This window comes from Salvia splendens, chromosome 7 (genome assembly GCF_004379255.2).
Source record: "Salvia splendens isolate huo1 chromosome 7, SspV2, whole genome shotgun sequence".
NCBI classification, from domain to species: domain Eukaryota; kingdom Viridiplantae; phylum Streptophyta; class Magnoliopsida; order Lamiales; family Lamiaceae; genus Salvia; species Salvia splendens.
The window spans coordinates 9,699,534-9,726,642 of NC_056038.1; the positions used below are offsets into that span (position 1 = coordinate 9,699,534).

At 36.3% G+C, this 27,109-nt stretch overlaps 2 protein-coding genes and 4 non-coding genes across 7 annotated transcripts; all 6 read left to right on the forward strand.

The window, feature by feature from the left end:
• Positions 1-1,455: 1,455 nt before the first annotated feature.
• On the forward strand, positions 1,456-2,615 carry LOC121742335 (pathogenesis-related genes transcriptional activator PTI6-like). Its single transcript, XM_042135449.1, has one exon. It carries the CDS (start codon positions 1,640-1,642, stop codon positions 2,339-2,341), a length of 702 nt encoding a protein of 233 aa, XP_041991383.1. The 5' UTR covers positions 1,456-1,639; the 3' UTR covers positions 2,342-2,615.
• An 8,407-nt stretch (positions 2,616-11,022) lies between these two features.
• LOC121811073 (eukaryotic translation initiation factor 2 subunit beta-like) lies at positions 11,023-17,145 on the forward strand. 2 transcript variants are annotated; one of them, XM_042211847.1, is made up of 10 exons: positions 11,023-11,123; positions 11,406-11,479; positions 12,259-12,370; positions 12,478-12,533; positions 13,334-13,385; positions 13,468-13,556; positions 14,356-14,501; positions 14,764-14,906; positions 15,088-15,173; positions 16,830-17,145. In XM_042211847.1, the coding sequence occupies exons 2-10, from the start codon at positions 11,420-11,422 to the stop codon at positions 16,905-16,907; spliced, it is 822 nt and encodes a 273-aa protein (XP_042067781.1). In that variant the 5' UTR covers positions 11,023-11,123; positions 11,406-11,419; the 3' UTR covers positions 16,908-17,145. The 2 variants fall into 2 exon arrangements, with proteins under 2 accessions (XP_042067781.1, XP_042067782.1); XM_042211848.1 differs by lacking the exon at positions 11,023-11,123 and adding an exon at positions 11,156-11,322.
• Positions 15,462-15,546, forward strand: LOC121742822. Its single transcript, XR_006038158.1, has one exon. It is a non-coding gene; the product is annotated as a small nucleolar RNA SNORD34 (small nucleolar RNA).
• LOC121742825 lies at positions 15,755-15,839 on the forward strand. The gene has a single exon (XR_006038161.1). It is a non-coding gene; the product is annotated as a small nucleolar RNA SNORD34 (small nucleolar RNA).
• On the forward strand, positions 16,303-16,387 carry LOC121742823. Its single transcript, XR_006038159.1, has one exon. It is a non-coding gene; the product is annotated as a small nucleolar RNA SNORD34 (small nucleolar RNA).
• Positions 16,561-16,644, forward strand: LOC121742824. Its single transcript, XR_006038160.1, has one exon. It is a non-coding gene; the product is annotated as a small nucleolar RNA SNORD34 (small nucleolar RNA).
• Positions 17,146-27,109: the final 9,964 nt, after the last annotated feature.

Sequence of the window (27,109 nt, forward strand, 5' to 3'; positions counted from 1 at the left end):
CTCTGTGGTTGTGCCGAACTGAACTCTTTAGCCATGCCGAACTGATACTCTTTCTTGGGCTTTACTGCTGTTGGGCTTGTTTAGTACGTACTCCATCAATAATATTATGGAACACTTTTTTAGTAAATTTGTATACCAACCAAGGCCACTTTTACGTACCTATTGAAAAATATTACTACTCCGTAACACACTCAAGAACTAATTAATATATAAGTAATACCATTAAGTTTACTGCAATAACATTTGTGTAATTATTAATTAATTTTATAGTCCATATTCATATTTCACAAGCTATAAAAAAATGGTCCATAGACTATGGGTTTATCTCGTCCATAGTCCTTGGACTTTAAAAATATCGCCAGACAACCATGGACTAAGGGTTTATTTCAAATATTTAATAGATCATATGCATCTAATGTAAGACTAATATAATTTTCATTTATTTATTTGAAAACAATCAAAATTAAATAGAAAATTTCAACAAAAATACTCCTATATAAAATTTGTAGTACTATCAAATTTTTAGTTAACTTCATAATATTTAATCACAAGCAATTATAACAACCGAACGAAGGCTAAATAGAATAACTCTTATTTTTCCATCATGATTAATATAGTTTTTCTGCACTTCTTCAATTCAGCTAAATATTGTATTAAATAACAAAAAATAATAGTTTTAATCAATATTTATAGTGTCCATGAATTAATAGTTTTAATTAAAATTTTTTATTGATATTTAAAAATCTAAATTAAAAATTTAATTTTATAAAATTAAATTTAATATTGAAATAAAGAAACAAAGTGAATAATGACAAAAGGGAAGAAGAATGATAATTTGAAATAATATTAGATTTAGTACATCACTGAAATAATATCAGATTTAAAATATTAAAAGTGTAAAAAGACCAAATTGACCAAATGCTCAAAAGAGTATTTTTCGTACCAAAAAATGGAAAAATGACCAAATTTTAGATAAACCCTTAATGCAGGGTTGTATGGCGATATTTTTAAAGTCCAAGGACTATGTGCGAGATAAACCCATAATCCAGGAACCATTTTTGTAGTTCACTGGTCAAAATTTAAAATGGACACAATTAATTTATAAAATCGGGCCGAACCATGACTTGGCGTGCTCGAATACAAATCTTGGCCGGTCATAAAAAGTAGGCTGCTAGGACTTGCGCATGACCCGACCTTTCGGCACCGGGCCCACTGCAACACACCCTTCTTCACATTAATATTGGAGGCAACGACCCAAGATTTCCCGCCAAAAAGAGACAGCTCTCTATAACCAACAAAACCCCCACTCTTCCTCCCCTTTCTCGAAACCAGTGTCCCCTCCTCTTTTTTTTAGGCTATACGCACGCCACGCCACGCCACGCCACGCCATACGGTGTATGTGTATATTATCCTTATACACTCATCTCCTTTTCCTTTAATGCTCACTGTTTCTCCCACTTTCCCCCCCTCTCTCTCCTTTATAAATCCCACCCCTCCACTCTCACACACTTGGAGATCCTCTTTTTAACCTTTCGATCTCTCTCGGTTTCATACTTATTTTCATCTTCTCTTCAATCAAACACAAGTGGAGGAGGAAGAGTGGACCTCTGCTTTCTTGATTTAGATTTTAGCTGATCTCATGGAAGAGCAACTGCAACCTTTGGTGAAATTCGCAGAGCACGTCGTCACCACCAACAAGCTCATCAACAATCACCCGAGAGCCGCCGCCAAACTCCGCCGCAGAGTCGTCAGATTCGTCCTCGTCGACGCCGACGCCACTGACTCCTCCGGCGACGAATCCGACTCCCACGTCCACACAGTCCGCCGCCACGTCGAGGAGATCACCTTCAACGCGCCGGCGCCGGCGCACCGCCAGAGCAAGAAGCGGAGGAGGATCCCCGACGCGCCTCGCCGCGGGAACTTCCGCGGCGTGAGGCAGCGGCCGTGGGGGAGATGGGCCGCCGAGATCCGCGACCCTGCCCAGGGAAAACGGGTCTGGCTGGGGACCTACGACACGCCGGAGGAAGCCGCCACCGTCTACGACAGGGCCGCGGTCAGGCTGAAGGGCGCCGCCGCCGTGATCAATTTCCCTGAGCCGCCGCATGCTCTAACGGAGTCCTTGACGGAGAGTGACGGCGTTTCCTCGGGGAAGGACGCCGCTCTTTCCCCGACGTCTGTGCTCCGTTGCGAGGATTTCACGGCGTTTGATGGGCTCGGCGCGGACTGCGGGTTTGACCTGGACTGGGCGTTGAGTTTGCCGGCGATAGGGATGCCGGGGAAATTTACGGCGGAGGAATTCGGCGAGTTTGACTTTGATGACTTCATTAATGAGCTAAGGTGACGTCAGCGTGTCGGGGGATTGGTTGGCGCGCGCGAGCAAGTTGTCGGGAACGCTCGTGGACTTTTCAATGCTGAGTGTGTACTGTATTTATTAGTAGCCGTACACGTATTATTATACACGGCGATTTTGTGCGAGGACATTTTTGGGGTTTTAGATTTCTATTTAAGTGTAGAATTTATGGTGGAGAATTTGTGATACTCCTATTGTTTATTGTAAATAAAATTATGGGTAGCATATCAAAATTTGAACAAGTAAAAAAAAGTTTGTACCTAAAGTAGTTGAGTTTTTGTAGAGTGAAAAATGTTTGTACAAGTCTCATTGCATATTTATTGACTTGGAGAAGATCGAATATGAGTCCGATATTAAATTGAAATATCCAATTTACTAACGTAGTACAACTAATATATTGGGTCTTAGTACTTATTGTTAAATCTTGCCACGCCTTTCAATTCAATAACTAAGTGGAGTCATATACTCCCTCCGTCCCGCACTACTTGCACTTATTTCCTTTTTTGGCGTCTCAAGTTATTTGCACTCTTTTCATTTTTAGTAACAATTTATACCTACAGCCGTAATTGTTGACTTTGTCTATCACCCATTCCTTAATCTCCGTGCCCAAAAGAAAAGGTGCGAGTAGTGGGGACGGAGGGAGTACATGTTAGTATTGGGTAGCATAGTGAACAAGATGCCAAAGAATGATTGCTGGTCTCAAGTATATGTTGTAATCTTGAAAAGTCTCCAAAGATACTATATAGTATTCATTTGAATTTTACTGTAATATACTACAAGTTGTTGAATAGGATATGAGTTCCATTTGAATAGTTTCAAATCATTCTACACACTTGTACAGTCATCCACAGCCCAATATCCTCTCATGATCTTGCACCGAAACCAACGAACACGTCTGCCCGATGCTATTTATGCATAAAACACACTCTTAGCCCGTGTGTTTAATACTCTATTTTTCCTTGTCACATGTGTGCAGCCCGGTGTCCATATTTTTTTCGCCTGCGGCTGCTGTTTAATTTAGATGATTGTTCGGTTTGAGAGATAATTTTTTTATTGACTTTTTTTTAATGAATTTATAGTTGGAAAGTTTCTCGTTCTCTTTGAATTTCGATGAATATAACGTGATGAACAAGTTTTTAATAGTTACTAATACAAATTAAATATTTATTTTTATATATATTATAGGTTGATATATGTAAGGTGTTCTTTGCACAACGTAGTACGTTACCGGGAAATTAATTTAAATTAATGGTTGAAATAACAACAACAATGCTAGGATCTTACTTATTAATTTGGTCATTTAAGTCTAATAACTAGGCTGTGGAATTGTGTTTCCGCTATTGATTAATACTGCATGTATCAATATCGTTATACGTATCAAAACTTAATAACATGGTATCATAGAGTGGTAATTATACCTAAAAATACAATTTTTGGCCTAAATTTAGTTTTGCACGTGGATTAAGTTATTTTAATCTAACACAAAATTAATGACAAGGTGGATGCTTGAAATGTCTACATGGCTTAAACAATTGATATACTAATCAAACGATGTAGTTGGATGTTTATGCTACTTACAATCACAATAACATTAATTTGACAAAAATTCACAATCCTGTGAAAATTTAAGAGTTCATGTTATTTGAAAGCGGAATTTTATGTAATGTAAGTACAAAATTATTAATTAAGTTAAAATTTGTAAAAATCTAGCAGTAATTACCCATGTAAATACTGCATCAACCCGTTACGTAGAAGTATTATACATTTATAATTACATTAATTTAATGGTGAGAGTATGAGACAATTGGCCAAATCTAAGGATATATTTTGTATTACATGTTAGGCCTGTGACAATGGGAAGTTGAAACTACAACAGTATATATTTAGGTGGTGTGACAATGGGAAGTTGAAACTACAATAGTATATATTTAGGTGGTGTTCGGTTGCCAAAATAAAATAATACCAAGATATATTCTAGGATTGCGTTATGAGATTATTTTAGTCATAGGGGGTTAGATGAGACTAATTATCTCATGATTATTCATCCAGGATTGAGTTGTAAGATTGAATCTCATGAACCAAATATTATAACTTTAATCACGGATATAATCTTGCAAACTGAATACCACCTTAGAATATGGAGTATAACTCATTTGAAATTATGTGGAAAATGTCATAGTTGATGTGATGGGAGACAATGAAAAAAAGCGAATTTGCGTGGTTTCTACTTTGTTTCGTGGTTGAATGAATCTTGGTCCCTCTACTTTGGTCTATGGCTTATTTGAATTTTAAATTGAAAATTAGTTGACACGTGTTTGAAAATATACCGAGTACTCACCACTGGCGTTAGTTTTACTTCTAAATAAATAATAAATCATGTTAGTAAATTTGTATTTACTCGATCCTAATTAAATGCATTTGGATAATTTATTGCAAACCAAATAGTATTAAAATATGGGATCCGTTGTATGATTGTCGTTTGCTGGCGTGGCGCCACTGTCTTCCTTTCTTCTTTCAGGAACTATTGATTAGTAGAATTGTAGAAGACTAATGGGGACTTAATACTTTAATAAAGAATTTATTATATAAATGGACGTATTTGTCTATTGGTCAATGCTTTGTTGGAAAATTTATTACTACTATATTTTTTCGTAAAGTTATGGCCGAATATTTCCAAAGTTTTCCATACTATCATTATACTATGTGGAGTCGTGGACCAAAATATGGGGAAGAAATACTCCTAATGAAATAAATAAACTTAGTATATTATTAATTGCAGAAAATAACTGAAATCCAATTTGTCTACCAAGTCCTTATGGCTTCCAATTAAACTGGCATGCTCACTTCGGCTAGACAAGTTTTAAATATAGTTTGCATAAATGAATAAACATTTATTCAGCCAAAAAACTTCATTTTACTCCAAAATGTCAAAAAAAATCCACTTGGATACACTATATAGACTTTTGATTTTTAGTTATGAAATATTTGAAGATAAAAGTGTACCGCGCTATACGAATATTAGAGACGTACTCAAGACTAAGATAATCAAACAAGAATGTGGTTTTCTTGAATTCGGTTTGCGTCCCACTTCTCCTAATAGTTCTTTGAGTGTGTTCTGTTGTTTGGTTTGGGAGGACAACTTTAGTGTTGATGAAATGTGTAATACTCAACTCCATTCTTTTGGTAGTTACTCATTGTTGTCTTATGCTTCCCTTTTTTATGGGTGAATTTTTTCACTAGGAGTTCTTATTGTTTGTTTTGATGATTGCTTTGTTTTATTGCTTGTTATTTGTTATGAATTTTTGGCCTTTGTGAGATTGTTGTTTTATTGGACTTTCATATTCAATCTCCTTTTGGCTTGAAGATTTTATTTTATAAAAAAAATCTTCTTTGCGATATAAAACAGAACTCTATCTTTAATTGTTGTATCTTGATGTGGAATATTAATATCATTATCAAGCACAAAAATAAAATCTAATTGATCTAAGTGCAAAACAAACACGTCAAATTCATCGGATTATAAATACACAAAGCCCGGCGGCTGCGGAATGCGGGCCAAAATTAATGGGTGCCAATCAGATATTTAAATCCATAAATTAATAAATAAAATTGATTGAATGGGGCCAATGGTTGGTGACCAAATAGCCAGCTATGAAAAGAACCACACCTTTAAATATGGTAATCTTATTGATATGCTTGTAGTCACATAGAGCCGCCTCCCACTAAAAATCTCATGCCACCACACACTAAATAAAACATAGGAGTATTTATTTAAGATATTTTTCCTTTTCAATGCACAAATACTTCTTAAGGTAGATATATTTTACTTTTACTGCGCAATATATAAACTTATTTGATACTTCAGCCGCACGTCTAAGTGTCTGTAAGTGTACACGTGTACATTACAATATATGGACAGAGATATTCACTTGTTAGCATACAATTTATTTTAAATGTTTTAAATATTCTATTAGTTCAGAATCTCATCATACTGTAGATGATTTACATGGAACAAGTGTTACATCACTTGTGGAAGTAGGAAGATACTTTATACGACAATTTTAAAGCTCGTGGAAAAAACCGGAATTCAGGCAAAGTTAATGACTTTTAAGGCAGTTATCCCTAAATTAAAATAGAAATGAAACTTAATTTATAGGAATTTAACAAATCTCTCAAAATCATTTTTTATTATAGTTTTTCATGATGATGCTAAAATAGACAGGAATAGCAGATATCAAGACATGATTCAGTAAGGAATAAATTCTCACTTCTCCAATTTCACTAATTAAATCATAGCAATATTTAAAAAATTACAATTTTCATACAAAATTACTAAAATACTCAGAGAAAGTTTTGAAGTATGGATCTTGATCCCACCCATGTAGCTTTGCTAGTGTTGTTAATGGTTAAGGATTGGGTGAATATTGGTTATTGGCAAGAGTTAAAGTATGTGTAAGTCGTGTAAATATGCCATCAAGCTCGAGATTGTTATGATGCAATGTTTTCAGAATCAAAATGGGCAAGAGTTAAAGTATGTGTAAGTCGTGTAAATATGCCATCAAGCTCGAGATTGTTATGATGCAATGTTTTCAGAATCAAATGGCCATATGAGCATGTCATACGTTTATTATTTCATATATATTTCATATCTTGCATTATTATTTAATTGCATTATTTAGTTAGATATTTAGGGAGTGCATATCTTTTTCATATCTTTTGTCTTGCTCGTTAAGTTAGTATCCACTATTATAAATAGTGGACATTGTTATTCATTTCAATCAATCAAAAAATAAAATACTTTCTCTCACTCATCTTCTTTTTCCAAATGTGCGCAACGCACAAACCCTAGAATTCGACCCTGGATTGATCGACGGGCAAAGCTCCCGCGACGTTCGACGCGAACTTCGACCATTAAGGAACTTCGTCCTTAACAAGTGGTGCTTTCATCTTCGTACTCATGGCTCGTCATACCAACGAACAAATCTATATATCTTACCTATGTGACCAGATAATGGCTGCCTGCAACAGAATAAACAAGAAGTTGGACGCGATGGACAAACGTGAGCAGCCCGGATATCAACATTACAACCACCATCAGCCACTGACAGCAGCATATGAACAGCCGCCATATGCGAGCTTCAATTCCGGAGTTGACAACATCGGCTGGCCACCACCACCAACTGCCCCTGTGCCACTGCAATATCCGGCGCCGGCCTACGTCACGCCGTGGCAAACAACGGTCGATCCCTACTTCGACAACCAGCCACAACCCTACTTCCACAACCAGTCGCCTTTGTTATATCAACCAGATCTGGAACCGGCATCAACATACAGCCATCCGCCGTTCATCAACACTGGATTTGTGACCTACGAACCGCCCACCCCGGTGTGTTACCGATGTCGCACAACTGGACGTCGTACATGGGTCACTATCAGCCACCTTCGACATATCTCCAGAAGCCTAACCCTAGCGACATTGATGGACAACCACCTGATGCTGATAGAGATGAGAGATCAAGGGAATTGCGGCCGGAGAACCCCGAGGTATCGAAAGAAGAAATCTCCAGCGAATTAAGTGATGCGGATTCACGCGTGGTGCACTCAAACCAAGACGTGGAGACCGATTCCAAGGTGGAGGGGGATCAAGCATTTACTATGAGAGAGCTGCTCAATGAATTGAAAAATGGAGATGCGAGTGTCAACGATGGCAGAGAGTCTGGTATTCCTCACCGCAAACAAAACTCAGCACTGCATATCAAACAGAACAATGCTGTTGTGGAGTTGTTTAATAGTGCCGCAAGTCTTGATGAGGAAGGTAGATCTCGTCAAAGGCTTCTTCCATTTGTTGCCAGGAGATATGCAACTGCCTTAGAAAGGAATCCTAATGAGAATGGACACTATGTAGATTATCTTACCCACAAACAGTCGCCAACACTTAACGACAATCCAGATAGTTTTTTGGGTGGAGATGGGCATAATTGCGAGGGAGATATGAGGCAAGCAGTTGAACCCCAGTCTCAAGGAGGGGCAATTCGAAGCGAACACGTCTAGTGATGAAGTAAACAATGGCATTGCCTATATCTACGTGGATTTACATGCCGCTAATGCTACAAGTTTTGATCATAAATCATCATCGTTCGACGACAATGCACTATGGATTCCTCCGCGCAATAAGACGTCATGTTTAAGCATTCTTGAACGCGTGGACAAGCACCCTGTTTTAGCGTTGGATTTTGGCAACCACATTGGTCCTCCTTTGATATTTTTGTGGAAGATGATGAAGGGATACGCTCAACTATTTGGTGTGTGTTTGATCCAGGAGGGGATACATCGACAAGGTTTTCACTTTCAACCTTGTTCGTTGCTTAGTGGTTCCCACCTTGAGGACAAAGTAGATTTTAAACGCGGGGGAGTTGATACGTTTATTATTTCATATATATTTCATATGTTGCATTATTATTTAGTTGCATTATTTAGTTAGATATTTAGGGAGTGCATATCTTTTTCATATCTTTTGTCTTGCTCATTAAGTTAGTATCCACTATTATAAATAGTGGACATTGTTATTCATTTCATTCAATCAAGAAATAAAATACTTTCTCTCACTCATCTTCTTTTTCCAAATGTGCGCAACGTACAAACCCTAGAATTCGACGCCGGATTGATCGACGGGCAAAGCTTCCGCGATGTTCGACGCGAACTTCGACCGTTAAGGAACTTCGTCCTTAACAACATGACATGCACATCATAATTGTGACGTATGCATGGTTTTCGAGCATGAATTCTATTATTTTGGGCTTTTGTCGATCCTTTGAATCTTTAGTTAATTTTCATTTTACGATATCAATATCGTACTATAATTTATATGTACAAACAATTTGCCTACATAATTTGAATACATTCATTTATATAAGTTCTAGTCTTCTAGAATCAATAAAATTTGCCCTCCGTATTCTTCTGTGTATCATGTTATTTTTATTTTCAAAACTAATTATTTGGAAGGGGTCGTCAATTTTATTAGTACTATAGTTTTAATTTAATTGCCGTGTGAACTAGGGAATGGGGTACTGCTGACTAGCATGTTTGCCTTTATTAAATTAAAAGGAAAAATAGGCATGTTTAGCTTTAGTAGTTATAAGGTGGTGCCTTTTGTTTAATTTAATAGTACAAAGTAACCCAATGTCTAATTAATAGAGATTTGCACTCGATTATCTTACCCTATTGTGCTATTAGCCAGGAATTGCAAATAGAATTATGGAGTTACTCTTTTCTCTAAAGTTACTAGTCAATGCTTATCAGTTCTTTTATTGCAATACAAACGATTGGGATATGCATGGTTGGGAAATGTTATGTCTAAGTATTTTGCTTAGTAGAATATTCGGATTCGAGAGTAAATGAATAAGTGGAATAATATTTTTCTTTTTACATTGATGAAGAATAACATTGTAATTACACAATTAAAGTTTTTAAAATATCTCAAAATGTTGTCGTTTGACGTCTTTCTTTAAAAAAAATCTACACATTAGGATGATGACGATATTGTTTCTTGCTGACCCTAAGAAAAAATTAGGCCATTCTTGCAATTTATAGCGTTTATGTCTATTCATTTATTGCATTTCATAAAAATAAAGTGAATCTGACTGCTTGGCTCTAAATCTGGATTGATGTTACTCAAGAACATACATATAAGATTTATCCGTCAATATCAAATTCAAATTCAATTCAATTCAATTCAATTCAATTCAACAATGGGTTTTATATGAATTTTTTTTTAAGGTATTGTCACATGATAAGTAATGCAGGAGTGAAAAATAAACTAGTCAATATACTATTGATTGAATACTAGTACTACTATAGTCATTTAATTAAGTGTCATGTTAAATTAATTTAATAAGATTGTAACTCTTAAAATATCTAAATATACTATATTCAGTCTATGAAAAACAGCATTTCTTTTGTGCATGAAATTTAATAAATTGTTGTGTTAAAGGTTAGAGTGGAAAATGTAAAGAGATGATAAAGTTTTTGCTAAAAAAAGAAATGATTCAACTACAGACACCCCCAAAAAAATATGACTCAACTACTTTGGGATGAAGGAAGTATTAAGATACGAGTTTCAATGCAAAATTAGTAAAACAAGAGATACATGAAGAAAAATAAGTATTATTAGTGAAAAACGAGACTTGCCTTATTAAAGTGGAAAACTTACAATAAATAAATTTTCTCTTTCTCTCGTACTTTACTAATTGCGTATTAAAACTCGTATCGTCTATAATTGGAACTATTTTCATTGGTGGGACAAAGTATTAGTATAATAAAAAGAAGGACAAGAATGTACATTTAACTGCTCCCTCCGTCTCGCGCTACTTGACACACTTCCTTTTTTGCAGTCATTTTTGGAAAATAAATAGTATTCTCTACATCATTATCTATTTTACTTTATTTTTTTAATAACTACGGAAAAAATGTGTCAAAGTACCACGGAAGAGAGTACCAATTATATATAAATATGATTAAGAATTCGTTAGCATTAGGTTACCCCTTCAACAAAACAACGAAATAAAAAGGAAAATACAATGGTTTAGATGTATGATTGGGCCAATATTGATAATATTTTAGCGGCCTCAATAAATAGCCCAGCTCAATAGTTATCATATCCATCTATTCCTATAAATAAATAGCCCAGCTCTATCATATCCATCTATCAGTAAACTAGGGCTTCAATACAAAGCTGACTCAGAATATTCTCATTTCTCCGTAGCAGCAACCTAAGGTAAAATTTCTTCTCTCGAATCCTTACCGAAATTAGGGTTTAAAGAGTTTCGATTCCTATCACCTACGGGGAAAATGAGAAACTAGATCGAGCTGTGGCAGCACGGCAGCTTGAGTTTGGCAGCGAAGAGGCAGAAATCGAGCCCTTTTCGCCATCACTTTTGCGATATGGGAATCATTTTTGGATAAACTTCGATTAAGTTGCAGAATGATTTCATTATCTATTTTTAAAAGCTACTATTTCGATAGAAAAGTTTTTAACAATTTGTTGAATTTGTTGCAGATCTTACTACAATCATGACGGAGGACGATAATCAGAATGAGGTGAAAGAGGAGGTCAAGGATGATGTTGGGGATGTAAGTCTGCATCTTTTACTTAGGTTGCAATGCTATTCAACTACTCCTCTATTATGATTTATGAACTTAGATGACATGTCAGTGCGTTAATCTAATGTTCTATTGTAGATTTCTAGTAGGTTTTTGTAGATGCCATTTAATTTTTATGTGATAAATTCAATTTGACCAAAGATAGTTTAATTAATTAGCAACATCAGCCAAAAAAGGCAAGTTAGTATTGTTCGACCAAATAATGAGTTAAAGAATTTAACACTGTATGTAGTGCTATTGTTGCGAAGGGAGTAATAATTTTTTATTAGCTTCAACCTTGTTTTAGGAGGGTATCAGTTGCATTGTATTTGCACAGATTTCTCGGTTCCTGTGCTGAAAATTTAGAAATACTACCCTCTCCGCCCCTAATAGGAGTCGTTCTTTAACCGGGCACGAGTTTTAAGAAATGTAGAGAAAAGTTGGTTGAAAAAGTTAGTGGAATGTGGGACTCACATTTTTATATTGGTTTTATAATAAAATGTGAGTATAGTGAGTTAGTGGAATGTGGGTCCTACTACCATTTATGGTAAAAATGAAGAGTGACTCTTAATGGGGGACGGCCCAAAATGGAAATTAGCGACTCTTATTCGGGGACGGAGGGAGTAACTGTTTGTGTTTTAAAGTTTATGTCATTAAGCATTTCATATATATTTCTCAAGTATTTGTATATTTCTTCCAAAGAGATCTGTTAGAAAGCATGCTTTGTCTAGTGCGAATGATTCCTTAAGCTTGATAGCGATTCAATGCAGATAGCTCCGTTTGACCCTTCAAAGAAGAAGAAGAAAAAGAAACCAGTGGCTCAGGAACTAGGTGAAGAAGATTCTGTTGATACCCTAGCTGAGAAAACTGAGAACTTGTCCGGTATATATCTAATCCATTGTTTTTGTCAATTTTTTTTTCTTGCAAGTTTACAACTTGATATTCAAGTACTTTGATTTGACACTTACAAATGTCACACTTCCCTGCAGTTTCTGATGGTCTTGAAACCTCATTTGCTGGTCTAAAAAAGAAAAAGAAGAAACCTGTGAGTGATGATATATATATATATATATAGATAGATAGAGAGAGAGAGAGAGGAGTGATCAATTGCTAATTCTTCATTTAATTGCTAACTACAACTAATTTAAGACCATAGGATTTTAGAAAACTTGTGGTCTACAATTTGCCACGTGTAATTTTCGTTTTTATTAATTAAATTGAAAAAAATAAAAAAATCTACCAAATTAGGGTTTTGGATGAAAATGTCAATATAGTGTTTCGAAAATATTAACACAATGCTTTGAGAATGTCAACACAATGCTTTGAGAATGTTAACACATTGCTTATATTGACATTCTACATGTATTATATTGACATATTTTATATATCATGTTGACATTTGTTGTACGATAAAAATGAAATTTTGAATTTTTTTCTTCAAATTTTGACATCGGAACATATGCAAGTGAGATCTCGTTAGAATCCTTATGAAATTATCTTTAATTTGATATATGTTGTGCGAAAAAATAATTTAAATTGAGAAAGTTATATGCGTTTTAAAGTTATGAGATATTTTTTAAAAGTTAGTTACAACTAATTTGTTGTAAATTGACCTTAATACCCTTATTGACGTTTTTTGTTGATCGTATTGACATTCCGGGGCTGATTATCTAGGCCATTAATTTGAATATCTAATGGCTCTTATATAGTTGTAGTTAGCAATTAAGTATTGGGTTAGCAATATAACACTCTATATATAATATTTGTTATTAATCTTGTGATATGGGGTATTAGTGTTTGTTGTAATTACTTATTGGATGTGTTAATTATGTTTAACTGTTGCAGGCGCATACTGATCTGAATGAAGAGAAAGAAACTGTGGGAGAAGATGTGGATGGTAAGTTCTTGTTTTAGACTGCACTGGATATACTCTTCATCTATTGGTTTATATTTGACTGATCTGTTTATGAAAATTATAGATACAATTGGAGAGGACGAGGAAGGAGAAGGAATTGTTTTGCAACAATATCCATGGGAAGGAAGCGATCGGGATTATGAATATGAGGAGGTACTTGAGACTCACTTTGAAGTGCACCATCCCCTTTTGTTCTGTCTTATTAGTTTTCTGTTTTTGCTATTAATCCACCATTCCATGAGGTGGTGGTGTTACTTGTTAGCCATCATTCGTTGATGATGGATGTCTTCTATTATTTAATTTATGATCTTATGCTTAATGGGCTATCATATTTACCTTGGTGTCAGGTTTGTTCTGTATTCTAATTAACTGACTATGACAATGCATAGTTTTTTAGTGTCGAATCCTCCCCGGGGCTAATATTCAGCTGCCTATTTATCCATAGAATAACACTCATGTATTAATAGTGCATCTGATGATGGATAAGCTATGCTTTTTTCCTTCTGAAGATGCATAAGCTGTCAATTTTTTTCCTACCACCCTCATCATATGCTTCACAGTTAAGAGTTGCATGTTCTTAACTTCATATGGCTTGGTATGGAAGTCTAAATAGGAGTTAGATGTTTACATCACCAAAACTTAGAATTTCCTTGCTGTCATTGTGACAGTGCTTCACCAAGCAGGCAACAATTATACACCAAATATTTTTAGGTCTTCACCCTAGAGCATATAGTTTAGTTCAATTTGTAGATGTTTCTTTGTCCAATATTTTGCGGATTGCTAGTCTGTTCTAAATTGTGGTAATATGTAGCACCCCAAGCGAATCACTATCAAGAAATTATATTGACATAATTTCTACTATTTCATGAAGATTTTTGCTCTTCCTGCTTTTACTTCTCACCTGTCTCCACATGAAATATTGATTCTATCTTTATTTCTTTAACATGTGCAGCTCCTTGGGAGAGTTTTCAACATTCTTCGAGAGAATAACCCTGAGCTTGCAGGGGATAGGCGCAGAACAGTTATGAGACCCCCTCAAGTACTTCGTGAAGGCACAAAGAAAACTGTTTTTGTGAATTTCATGGATCTCTGCAAAACGTATGCCATTTCTTACTATTTCCCATTGCATAAAATGGATTTACATCTTTGATCATTTAGTCTGCGAACACTGAAACACACAGGGAAAGCAAACATAAGTGGGAACCTTTTGAAACCACACATAATTTTGTTTTATAATATGATCTTGCCAATTTCTTATATCTGCATATCACTATTTTTTCTCTTTCTGAATGCTCACAACTTCTCATATTGATATATGAAAATGTTATATTTGTTCTTTTTGTGGTTTCATTCTCCACAGGATGCATAGACAACCAGAGCATGTGATGACTTTCCTTCTGGCTGAAATGGGAACAAGTGGATCTCTTGATGGCCAACAAAGATTGGTTGTTAAAGGAAGGTTTGCCCCCAAGAATTTTGAGGGAATCTTGCGACGCTACATTAGTAAGTTTTTCCATTGCTATTCACTAGATTTTCTGGACTGCTCGTAGTCGTGAAATATGAGTATTAATTTTCACACCAAGCTAGATCATGTTGTATTTTATGTACTCTTTGTATAACTATAATGACTAAACTGACAAATAATACGGCTCTAAGTAACTTCTCTATGGAATGGTACCTGCAGATGAGTATGTCATATGCAATGGTTGCAAAAGTCCTGATACTATTCTTTCAAAGGAGAATCGTCTTTTTTTCCTCAGATGCGAGAAGGTAGTTCCCTATCTGCTTACTTTGTATTTATCCATTGAATGTTTTTCTTGCAACTGAAAGGCTTGTCTTGTGAAAACTAGTTCTGTCTTCTGTAATATATTGAACCAAATTATAATGTGCTGTCTTATTTTTATTTCATCTGGCACTGTGGTTTCTCTGTGGTTTTTGTCAATGAGATTTTGCACTTGTCTGGGGATGTGCAATAAATATATTTTGTCTTTATGCCAGATAATTTTTTAGTAATGTGGAAATATAGTGGCAGTGAACTGGTTCTTTGTAATATTCTCTGGAGGCCTGTGATGATTTAAATATTTGCCTACATTGTCTGATAGCTCTAGTTGAAGAGTCTTTTTATACTAAGTCTGAGGCCTCTGGGGAAGTTAGATGATTTTCCGAAAACATTAGCAACCTTTTTCGAACACTTATTAAGTACTACATGAACTTTTAAAACAGGGAAAGTCTTACGCATCACATTATTTATTTACCCTTGACATTGTTCCATGGCTTGTTGTGACAATGCATGCTGTTTGTTGTTGAATTTGTTGCCAAATGCCAATAAGGTTGTTTTTTTATTGTATTGTGGAGGCCTGTGATGATCTATATATTTGCCTACATTGTCTGATAGCTCTAGCTGAAGAGTGTTTTTGTACTAAGTCTGAGGTCTCTGGAGAAGTTAGATGATTTTCTGAAAATATTATCAAAGGAATGCTTTTCCATGGTTTGTTGTGACAATGTGCGGTTTGTTGTGGAAATTTGTTGGCAAATGGCAATAAGGTTATTATTTTTGTTGTATTGTCGAGGCGTGTGACGATCTAAATATTTGCCTACATTGTCTGATTGTTCTATTTGAAGAGTCTTAAAAAATTAAGTCTGAGGCCTTTGGAGATTGCATAGTTTTCAAAACAGTGTCAATTTTCTATTACTTGACAAAGCCATTCAAGTCTTTGTTCAGTTGTGACAATATGTTCCGTCATTCAGTGCCCAGGTGGCATTTTGTTAGTATAATGTAGGAGCCATATGGGTATTCATTGGCACTAAACTGATTATTTTATAAACAATATGCGATTCATTTTGTTTTAGGGTTTTCTCCTGAGACTGATATAAATTGATTTTTTTTATTGTTTTCTCCCAAGGTCCGTGATGATTTAAATATTTGCCTACATTGTCTGATTGCTGTAGTTGAAGAGTCTTTTTGTACTAAGTCTGAGACTTTGGGGAAATTTGGATCAGTTTTGAAACACCTTTCAAGTTTTATAACTAGGAAACCAACTCTCGACCTTTTTTTTCACCCTAGTTCTAATCCCAAGGCTTATTAATAGATGAGCCACATGGAAATATTTATGACCAAACTGATTTATTTTATTAACCGTTCACAAATTCATACTCCAAAGGCCTGTGATGAAGAACATATTTGCCTACATTGTCTGATTGCTCTAGTTGAAGAGTCTTTTCCTACAAGTCTGAGGCCTTTGGGAAAGCTGATAACTACCAAAAAACATTGAATATCTCTTGGAAATTTATGGTCTCCTGATTTTGTTTTCTTAAATTTGATTAATTCCCCATATGGATTCATTACAATGAAATGTTGTTAAATTTCCCATATTAGCATTTGGATCATCGATAAGTGTTTTATTTATGCCTGTTCATTTCTTGCAGTGTGGTTCTGGGAGATCAGTGGCCCAGATCAAGGCTGGATTTGTGGCTCGTGTTGGTCGTCGGAAAGCTGGAACATGATGAAGTATTTCTCTTCTTCTTGAACAGTTTGTTCTATACCTGTGGAAGTGGTTGATGTAGATGATTGTGTGGTAGTAATTTTGAGATTCTGCATCCTTTGCTATTAAGACAAGCATTTTGCTCTTTGAAAATATAGGGATGTTTATGTAGCAGGGTGTTTGATTGCTTGACAAATACAGATGAGGTTGTAACATGAATTATTAAATATTTGAGAATCCTATTGAACATATAGAATCCATTCTCTCTCTGCCCATCTTTATTAGTTACAGTATTTCCTTAAGTTTGTTCTTCTGTAAAAGTTCTGGCACAAAAAAGTAAAGATTTTATAAATAGTATTGGGGTGGTTTGTGGAGAGATCGAGAGATGTCATGTCTAATGTGTCGTGTAGTTAATCTGTTGTCACGACTGTAAAGATCAGCCATAGAATGTTAAAACAGTACAATGGAATAAAAGTTGAACTTAGGAGGCATGTTTGGAGACGTGCATTTAAACAAGAGCTACTGCCAAAAATTTTGCATATTTAGAGCACTAGCAATGGGGCCGATCGCTCACAGGACTCCATTGTGGGGGAGGGGGCTTGCCGATCGCTCACAGGACTCCATTGTGGGGAGGGGGCCTATCTCCCATCCCCTTCGGCTCCGCCCCATTGCCGATAGATCAGCCCAGCCGATATCCCTTTTTTCTTTTTTCTTTTCTTTTTTTAAATTTAATTCAAATTTTAATCCACTATATATACCTCATTCCCCATCAATTCACACATTCATCTATTTGTAATCTCAATTTCAATTTTACTTCTCTTCACAGCAAATTTACATCAATTCACATTTTATCTATCTTTATCTTTATCTTATTTTTTTTTTTTTTTTTTTTAATGTAGGATGTTTTATTTTATTTTTAATAAAATTTGTTTTTTGCCTTATATTACGTTGTCTTTAATTTACACCAACAATTAAAAGTGAAATATATAAAAATAGTGATGATGTGGAAATGAGATGAGCTCTGAGATAGGCTCTCATTGCAGGGAGATAGACTCTGAGATGGGCCTGCCGACCTGGCAGGAAAAAATGAAGATAGACTCTGAAATGGGCTCCAAAGATAGGTCACCAATGCTATAGTGGTACAAAAGTATTCAGTGATCATACATTATCTACAAGGATTTATTTTATTTGATACTAGTTCATTTGATCATTCTAAGTTCTTTTCATAATCTGTCATATCTAAATATTCATGTGCTTGAAATATAGCCACCTTCAACAAACACATTGACCGTCCCAACCCTTTTGTTGACCCATGGTGCCATGAATTCTGTGTACACTATATATCGAGTAGGATTGATGGTCCTACCTAGACTCAAATTCGATTCATTCATTTTTCTATAGCTAAACAAATAGACATCATAAAACAAAAATTTATTGCAAGGCAATAACTTGAAAACAAATAAAAATGCGACTTTAAAGAACAACTTGGATCACTATTTTTTAAAATAATTTTGTAGTTGGAGTTGTATTCCATCTTTCCCTCGTTAAGTGTTAACTTTTACCATTTTGTCCGTTCCTCATTAAGTGTTCATTTTCACTTTTACTATAAATGGTCGTAGATCCACATTCTAATAACTTATTCAACTTATATTTATTCCGTATAAAACAAATATATAAATGTGAGTTATATTCCACAAATTTTTTTCAACATACTGTTTTTTAACATATCTTAAAATCTGTGACGAGTTAAAATTTGACACTTAATAAGAGACAGGGAGTATTTATAAATCAATTTCCTTTTTTGTAGTTTGGGGCTAGATACTATCAGTTCATGGTTGCACCTCACATTCTCGATGGAGATATGTTCAATCCCAACACCAATTGAACTCCAGTCCAGTGGCGGATCCATGAATCAAAAATCGTGGGGTCGAACCGATCAAGATTAGAGAAACCAATTAGAAAAACACCAAAAACAAAACGCAACATCTGTTGTCGTACTATATTCAAGCCAAATATAATCTTTATACCAAACATCCCTAAAACCTCTCTTATCTTTCCCATATGTTTTTTTGGGAAAGTCATGGCCTTTTGGTTGGCAAGGACCTTTGGCAACATATTCTCTACGAATTCGATCACGAATATTCACATCAAAACTATCTATAGGGTCTCGTAATCCTGGGTCGGCTTTGATTTTCTCTTTATCAATTTCAATCTCGTCCGGATTATTTTCAACTACCACATGATTTTCCAATTGTTGTGGTTCTTGCTCAACATTAGCACTTGAAGACCCAATAGAAACTCGAGGTCTTTTCTTTAGAAATGTATCCATTAACCTAAAAACAATGTAACACAAATTTAAAATTTATATTTAATCCATTATCATTTACAAAATAAATGAATAATCCACAACTCCAAAGCAATTAAGCAAAGAATTTGCAATATCTACTTCTTGATACAATGAATAATTGATTGTCAAACAAATAATAGTATTAGTGTAATTCTTGCACAGACCTGTGAAATAATCTTCTCTGTAGAATCGGCGTGAGAAGCAGGCAGAACGTGAACTACGCCTATTTTAATAGGTTAAAAAGTGATCTACTCCTATTAGAATTGGGTCAATTAAAAGTGGTTTCAATTCTAGAATTAATGAGTAAAAAGGGAGCCCAAATTGTAAAGCCCAATTGTAAAAGCAGACCGCCCAAATTAGCAATCGCTCTTCCTTCTTCTCTGCAAAAAACGGCGACGCAATCTCTCTTCTTTCTTCTCTGCAAAAAACGGCGACGCGGGGCAGGAGACCTTCTTCTCTGCAAAATCGGCGACGCGGGCAGGAGACCTTCTTCTCTGCAAAATCGGCGACGCGGGGCAGGAGATTTGCGGCGTGGGGTCGGCGGCTGAGGGAGGGCATTATCCGGCGATTCTCCGGGGACAGCGGTGGGGTCGGCCGACCCCCCGACCCCACCTAGATCCGCCGATGCTCCAGTCAAAAGGTAATTGGAAATATTGGTAGAGGACCATTAGTAGGAAATCTCCCCCGGTCCACAATATTTTCTGTGTTTTTAAAAATATATACTCTGTCTGTCCCAAAAAAAATATGTGCATTTGGGACGGCACAAAACTAAGAAAAAATTAGTAAAGTAAGAGAGATGAGGAGAATGGTATAGTAAAGTAAGAGAGAGGAGGAGAATGGTAGTTAATGTAGTTTTAGTGAATAATAAGACCTACATTATTAAATTGATATAACTTTTCAAAAATGGAATGCATATATTTTTATGGAACGGACGAAAATCAGAAAGTGCACATATTTTTATGGAACGGACGAAAATCAGAAAGTGCACATATTTTTATGGGACGAAGTGAGTATATAACAACACAATCGATTCTACACAAAGAGGACAAAATCTAGTAAACCGTTGTCAATGCAAATATTAGACCTACTTTATGTTTTGGTTTACTAAAGGAACTTATTGGTGGATTAGATTGTGTTAGGTGCAACAACAAGAGCGATCTCAAATTAGTCGCTGATCGTCGGTAAGGATCACCTCCAACATTTTATAAAACATCACTTAATACACCAACAATAAATTGACACGTGGATATTGTTTAAAAAATGATAAAAATACTGCCACTCCAGATTTACTCACGCCAAACACCCTTACTGTACATTCCACCATTAAATCTCTCCCTTCCCTCATAAATTCGCAACCACCATTACATCTCTCTTTTCCCTCTTAATTTTGAAGCATTGCTTCCAATCTGAAACTGTATTGATGGTTTATGCTAATGTGGAAGATTAAATTCACGGTTATACAATGCACAAAAGAACAAATATGTAAGAAGAAAAGAGACGGGAAGTTTTTAAACATTGTTTTGCAAAGCTTTTGCATTCTCTTCTTCAGGAGTGCATGTGTCAGTACTTCTAGTTTTGGTTTTTGCGCTAAGATCTCGATTAGAATTTGTAAATCTCTCTACCTCTGTTCTTTGTATTCAATTTTATTGCTTGAATTCAGATTCGTCACCATCATCGGCTTCCCGCAGCGGAGGTCGTCGACTCATTGATCTCCATTGAATTCCAGCAAGGGAGATCAATGCCGGCGAAATTGAAGACGCCAGATTTTGATGTTGTCCGGTTTAAATTGCTAAAATGCAAGTTTGAGTGAGATGAGAGGTAGAGAGAGAAAGGGTGTTTGGCGTGAGGAATTTAGAGTGGCAATATTTTTATCAATTTTTAAATAATAGCCGCATGTCAATTTCTTGTTAGTGTATTAAGGGCATCCGCAACGCGCCGAGGCGACGTAGCGGCCTCCTGATGTGTATTTTTCGAGCTTTTATATCAATGAATTACTTACACACAAGCTTAATAAAATAGCTCTAAAATTACAACTTTCTGCAAGAGTACAGATGTAGTTGTAGTAAAAGAGTGTCGAACCACAGGGAGGCGTAGGTTATTTAATTAGAGAAAGATAAAAATAAAGAAAGGATAAAACAAACAAAGATAAATAAAATACAAAACTAGAAAATAGGATAAGAAGAAATCATTGCTCCTATATGTCTTGGGCATACGAATTGGGATACTTCGATGGATTACTACGATCAAGACTATGCTTAAGAGGATTAAGTTTGTTTTACGCTCCCTATCCGCTGAACACTTCAAGAGAATTGTATACCTAGGATAAGCTGAACACGTCTCCCAAGTTCTAGTCACTAACCTATCACTCCTGCTAGGTCGCGCAGTAAGCTTTAGTTTAGCTTCTATGATTGTCAAACACGATAATTAGCTCATTTTAACTTAATGCCCACGCGGAAGCGCAGCAGACACTAAACCAAATATATAGAAGAAAACTATCGATCCACTCGAGATTATCTCCCTGAACAAGTATCAAATCTCGAGTTCCTTGCATATGAGTACGACCAAAATCTATGCTAAAGAGGCAATAGAATAATGGCTACAAAGTTCTACCTATCTAGACGTCTCAAGATTAGTAGAATAATTAAACAATTCATAAACAAGAATCACACGTAAATCAAACCATAATAATCATCTAAGTATCCAACAATTCACCCTACAACATATTCGGAGCAACGAAGGAAATCTAGCCAAACATACTAAAATGAATTACACCAAAAGAACCGTGAACCGTGAACTCCGTGGTGTTCTCCAACTCTAGATGATGGATGATCTCCTCCGGGATGGAGTATGGATCCTCCCTTCCTCTTCTTCCTTCTCCTTATTTCTTCCTCAGCCGTCTTCCCCCTGTTTCTCACGACCTCTTCCTTATTTAATTGCCCAAAACTCCCGAGAGAAAACTGCCAAAATGCAGTTACAGCACCAAACGCCCGACCGGGCAGAATTAAAAGAGAAATTCGCCCGACCGGGCGAATAATCTGTACTCCTCATGCGAAACTGAAAACGCCCGACCGGGCGTTTTGCAATACGAAAATCGCCCGACCGGGCAAAGTCTCTGGACTCCGAATGCCTTCTCAGCTGTGCATTTCCGACGACTTTCCAGCTTCTAACACCCAAAACTACACTCAAAGCACGACTTGGTGAGTTACAATTCACATAAAAGTGTGTAGTCTAAGGGGAAAAACATAGAACATATGCTTCGCATCAAATACCCCCAAACTTAAGCTCTTGCTCGCCCCGAGCAAGATACATTTTAAGCACAAAAACTCAACCAAGTCTAACCCGCAAAGAGATTTTCATCAACAAGAATCATGTAGGGACGTGAGTGACAAGATCTAAACCCCCGACATTTCCAATCGAGATTTCCCACTCTCAAGAACAATCACTCATCCCCCTAGAACTTCAAGTCAAGGTGCACTTCAAGGTAAGTCCAAACATGTGATCATACAACTCAAACCGTCATCATTGACTCGTCAAGCATTACTTACCACATAGACTCGCGGATTTCAAATCAAACTTCACTAACTCTACCAAGTTATTTACAAAGCATCCACAAGCATCAACAATAAGGTCCAAGGTCTTAATTAAAGGTTGTAATGGGGCTAGGGGTGAGGTAGGATAAATATGGATAGTAAGCTCAAAAGCTACACATTTGAGTGACAAATTCTTCCCTCCTACAACTTCCTTCCAAAGATCAAACAACAAAATATTACAACCAAATTCGCACTCCCCCAAACTTGAGATCTATTCTAAACAAGATTACATATTACACAAATATAGAAGCTCTAACTTTATTTCATCAAACTTTTTCTTCTTTCTTTTTTTTTTCTCTAGAAAAGACCTCGACTTTTGCAAATTTGGAGGTCGTCTTTTTCTTTCTTTTTGTTTCCTCTTTTTTTTTCTCTAAGAACTTCATTCTTTTCACTTATACATTACATCAAGTCTAAAAATGTCTACACTTTACAATTCACCACCCAACACTCAAAACTCAAGTCACCAAAGCTCAAACTTGTTTTTAGCACCCAAATAGTAGCAAGGTCTATTGATGAGGCTAAAATTAGGCTTTTTTCAGTGGCTAAGTGTTTGGCTAAGTGTTTACACAAAGAATAAGGTAGTAAGCTCAAGGTGGCTTCTAGGGGATCATGTGATGGACTAGGCATGTGATCATTTGGCCATAGAGTTCATCCTAGTGCCTTATCCTCCCATATCGTTGACACAAATGAATACAAGCACGCAACTCGATAAAGCAAATCAATTCAAGATAATTTCCACAATACATATGACTTTCATACTCTCCTCAACTCAAGAAATCGGATGTAATCACAACATGCTCTTTCAAATAAATTCATGCACAGATTCTATCCATCCTAAGCTTCAAAGATCAAGTAAGATCAAGCAAGATTTCCCAACCAGAAAGCCGAAGATCTAGCATGCACCCGTCAATTACATGATTCAAAACACTTTAGCAGATAATACACCCAATAACATGCATCACAAATCATTCACAACCCCCCCAAACTTAAATGCATCATTGTCCTCAATGCATGCAAAGAAGAACAAAAATAAAGTAAAGGGAAAGAGAGCTCCCCCAAACTTGGCATGATGTCCGTAGTGCATTCGGGTGGGAGAGTGGTTGTATTTTCCTTTGTAGGTATGATTCCTCCTAAGCTCCAATATGAGTCTCATCTCCATGTTGCTCCTACAAAAAGAAAAAAAAAACACAAAAAGAAAACAAAATACTCAATTCATAAAAATACATCGAAGGAAAGAATTGAGCGAACAAAACCCTCGATTTATTAAGAGAAAATAAAAAACTAAAAACTCATCGGGTTGCCTCCCAACTAGCGCCTTTGTTTAAAGTCGTTGGCTCGACTTAGCCTTCTAGCTACAACTCTGTAACAAGAAAATAAAATGTTAGAAAGCTATACAAAAATAAAAATAAAAAGAATCCTAAATTAAATAACCAGTTGCCTCCCCGGCAACGGCGCCAAAACTTGATGTGTATTTTTCGAGCTTTTATATCAATGAATTACTTACACACAAGCTTAATAAAATAGCTCTAAAATTACAACTTTCTGCAAGAGTACAGATGTAGTTGTAGTAAAAGAGTGTCGAACCACAAGGAGGCGTAGGTTATTTAATTAGAGAAAGATAAAAATAAAGAAAGGATAAAACAAACAAAGATAAATAAAATACAAAACTAGAAAATAGGATAAGAAGAAATCATTGCTCCTATATGTCTTGGGCATACGAATTGGGATACTTCGATGGATTACTACGATCAAGACTATGCTTAAGAGGATTAAGTTTGTTTTACGCTCCCTATCCGCTGAACACTTCAAGAGAATTGTATACCTAGGATAAGCTGAACACGTCTCCCAAGGTCTAGTCACTAACCTATCACTCCTGCTAGGTCGCGCAGTAAGCTTTAGTTTAGCTTCTATGATTGTCAAACACGATAATTAGCTCATTTTAACTTAATGCCCACGCGGAAGCGCAGCAGACACTAAACCAAATATATAGAAGAAAACTATCGATCCACTCGAGATTATCTCCCTGAACAAGTATCAAATCTCGAGTTCCTTGCATATGAGTACGACCAAAATCTATGCTAAAGAGGCAATAGAATAATGGCTACAAAGTTCTACCTATCTAGACGTCTCAAGATTAGTAGAATAATTAAACAATTCATAAACAAGAATCACACGTAAATCAAACCATAATAATCATCTAAGTATCCAACAATTCACCCTACAACATATTCGGAGCAACGAAGGAAATCTAGCCAAACATACTAAAATGAATTACACCAAAAGAACCGTGAACCGTGAACTCCGTGGTGTTCTCCAACTCTAGATGATGGATGATCTCCTCCGGGATGGAGTATGGATCCTCCCTTCCTCTTCTTCCTTCTCCTTATTTCTTCCTCAGCCGTCCTCCCCCTGTTTCTCACGACCTCTTCCTTATTTAATTGCCCAAAACTCCCGAGAGAAAACTGCCAAAATGCAGTTACAGCACCAAACGCCCGACCGGGCAGAATTAAAAGAGAAATTCGCCCGACCGGGCGAATAATCTGTACTCCTCATGCGAAACTGAAAACGCCCGACCGGGCGTTTTGCAATACGAAAATCGCCCGACCGGGCAAAGTCTCTGGACTCCGAATGCCTTCTCAGCTGTGCATTTCCGACGACTTTCCAGCTTCTAACACCCAAAACTACACTCAAAGCACGACTTGGTGAGTTACAATTCACATAAAAGTGTGTAGTCTAAGGGGAAAAACATAGAACATATGCTTCGCATCAAATACCCCCAAACTTAAGCTCTTGCTCGCCCCGAGCAAGATACATTTTAAGCACAAAAACTCAACCAAGTCTAACCCGCAAAGAGATTTTCATCAACAAGAATCATGTAGGGACGTGAGTGACAAGATCTAAACCCCCGACATTTCCAATCGAGATTTCCCACTCTCAAGAACAATCACTCATCCCCCTAGAACTTCAAGTCAAGGTGCACTTCAAGGTAAGTCCAAACATGTGATCATACAACTCAAACCGTCATCATTGACTCGTCAAGCATTACTTACCACATAGACTCGCGGATTTCAAATCAAACTTCACTAACTCTACCAAGTTATTTACAAAGCATCCACAAGCATCAACAATAAGGTCCAAGGTCTTAATTAAAGGTTGTAATGAGGATAGGGGTGAGGTAGGATAAATATGGATAGTAAGCTCAAAAGCTACACATTTGAGTGCCAAATTCTTCCCTCCTACAACTTCCTTCCAAAGATCAAACAACAAAATATTACAACCAAATTCGCACTCCCCCAAACTTGAGATCTATTCTAAACAAGATTACATATTACACAAATATAGAAGCTCTAACTTTATTTCATCAAACTTTTTCTTCTTTCTTTTTTTTTCTCTAGAAAAGACCTCGACTTTTGCAAATTTGGAGGTCGTCTTTTTCTTTCTTTTTGTTTCCTCTTTTTTTTTTCTCTAAGAACTTCATTCTTTTCACTTATACATTACATCAAGTCTAAAAATGTCACGAAATAAAACCCCTAGACCGATGCATGAAATTAGCCTTATCAAACTGCTCACACTTAAACCATGCTTGTCCTCAAGTATGAAAGACAAGTGAAAGAAATAAGGCGAATTTCAATGCACGGTCCCCAAGAACGACTCTACAAACAAAAACAAAAACAGACTCCTGGACCTAGACAACTTGGCAAAATAAAAAAAATAGACTTATAAAAGAAAACAACACAAAGAATCAAAACACAAACAAGCATGAACTAGGTTCGACTTTTAGGCAACCGTCCCCACAAGCTTAAGTTCAATCCGATCGTCTACAGTCTTCAAATCTTCCCTCTTCCCTCTTCTACCTAAACGGTCCGTCAGTTCGTCAAGATAGCCTATTGACACCCCAGCTGTTAGGTTCGCTCGATCACTCATTCCTCACCAGGTATGTTAGGATCAAAACGCTCCCCAGTTAAAGTTATGCCACTGATGCGTTGGGTTATGAGAGTTTTACCCTTCTTACTTCTCTTTTCCTTTTAATTCCTGGGTCAGGTTACTATTGCTTCCTGCCCTTAATTTTTTTTTTTTTTTTTTTTTTTTCTTTTTCTTCCCCCTTCTATATATATTTTTCCCCTGGACTTCGTCCAGCTTATGCCTCCAATTTCAATTTATTTCTCCCCCTGGACTTCGTCCAGCTTATACCTCCAAAACCCTCTTTTTCTTCATACTCTACTCCCTAAGCATCAAGTGGCAGCCCAATTTACATGTTAGCACAAAAAAAGTGTTTAGGCTTATAAC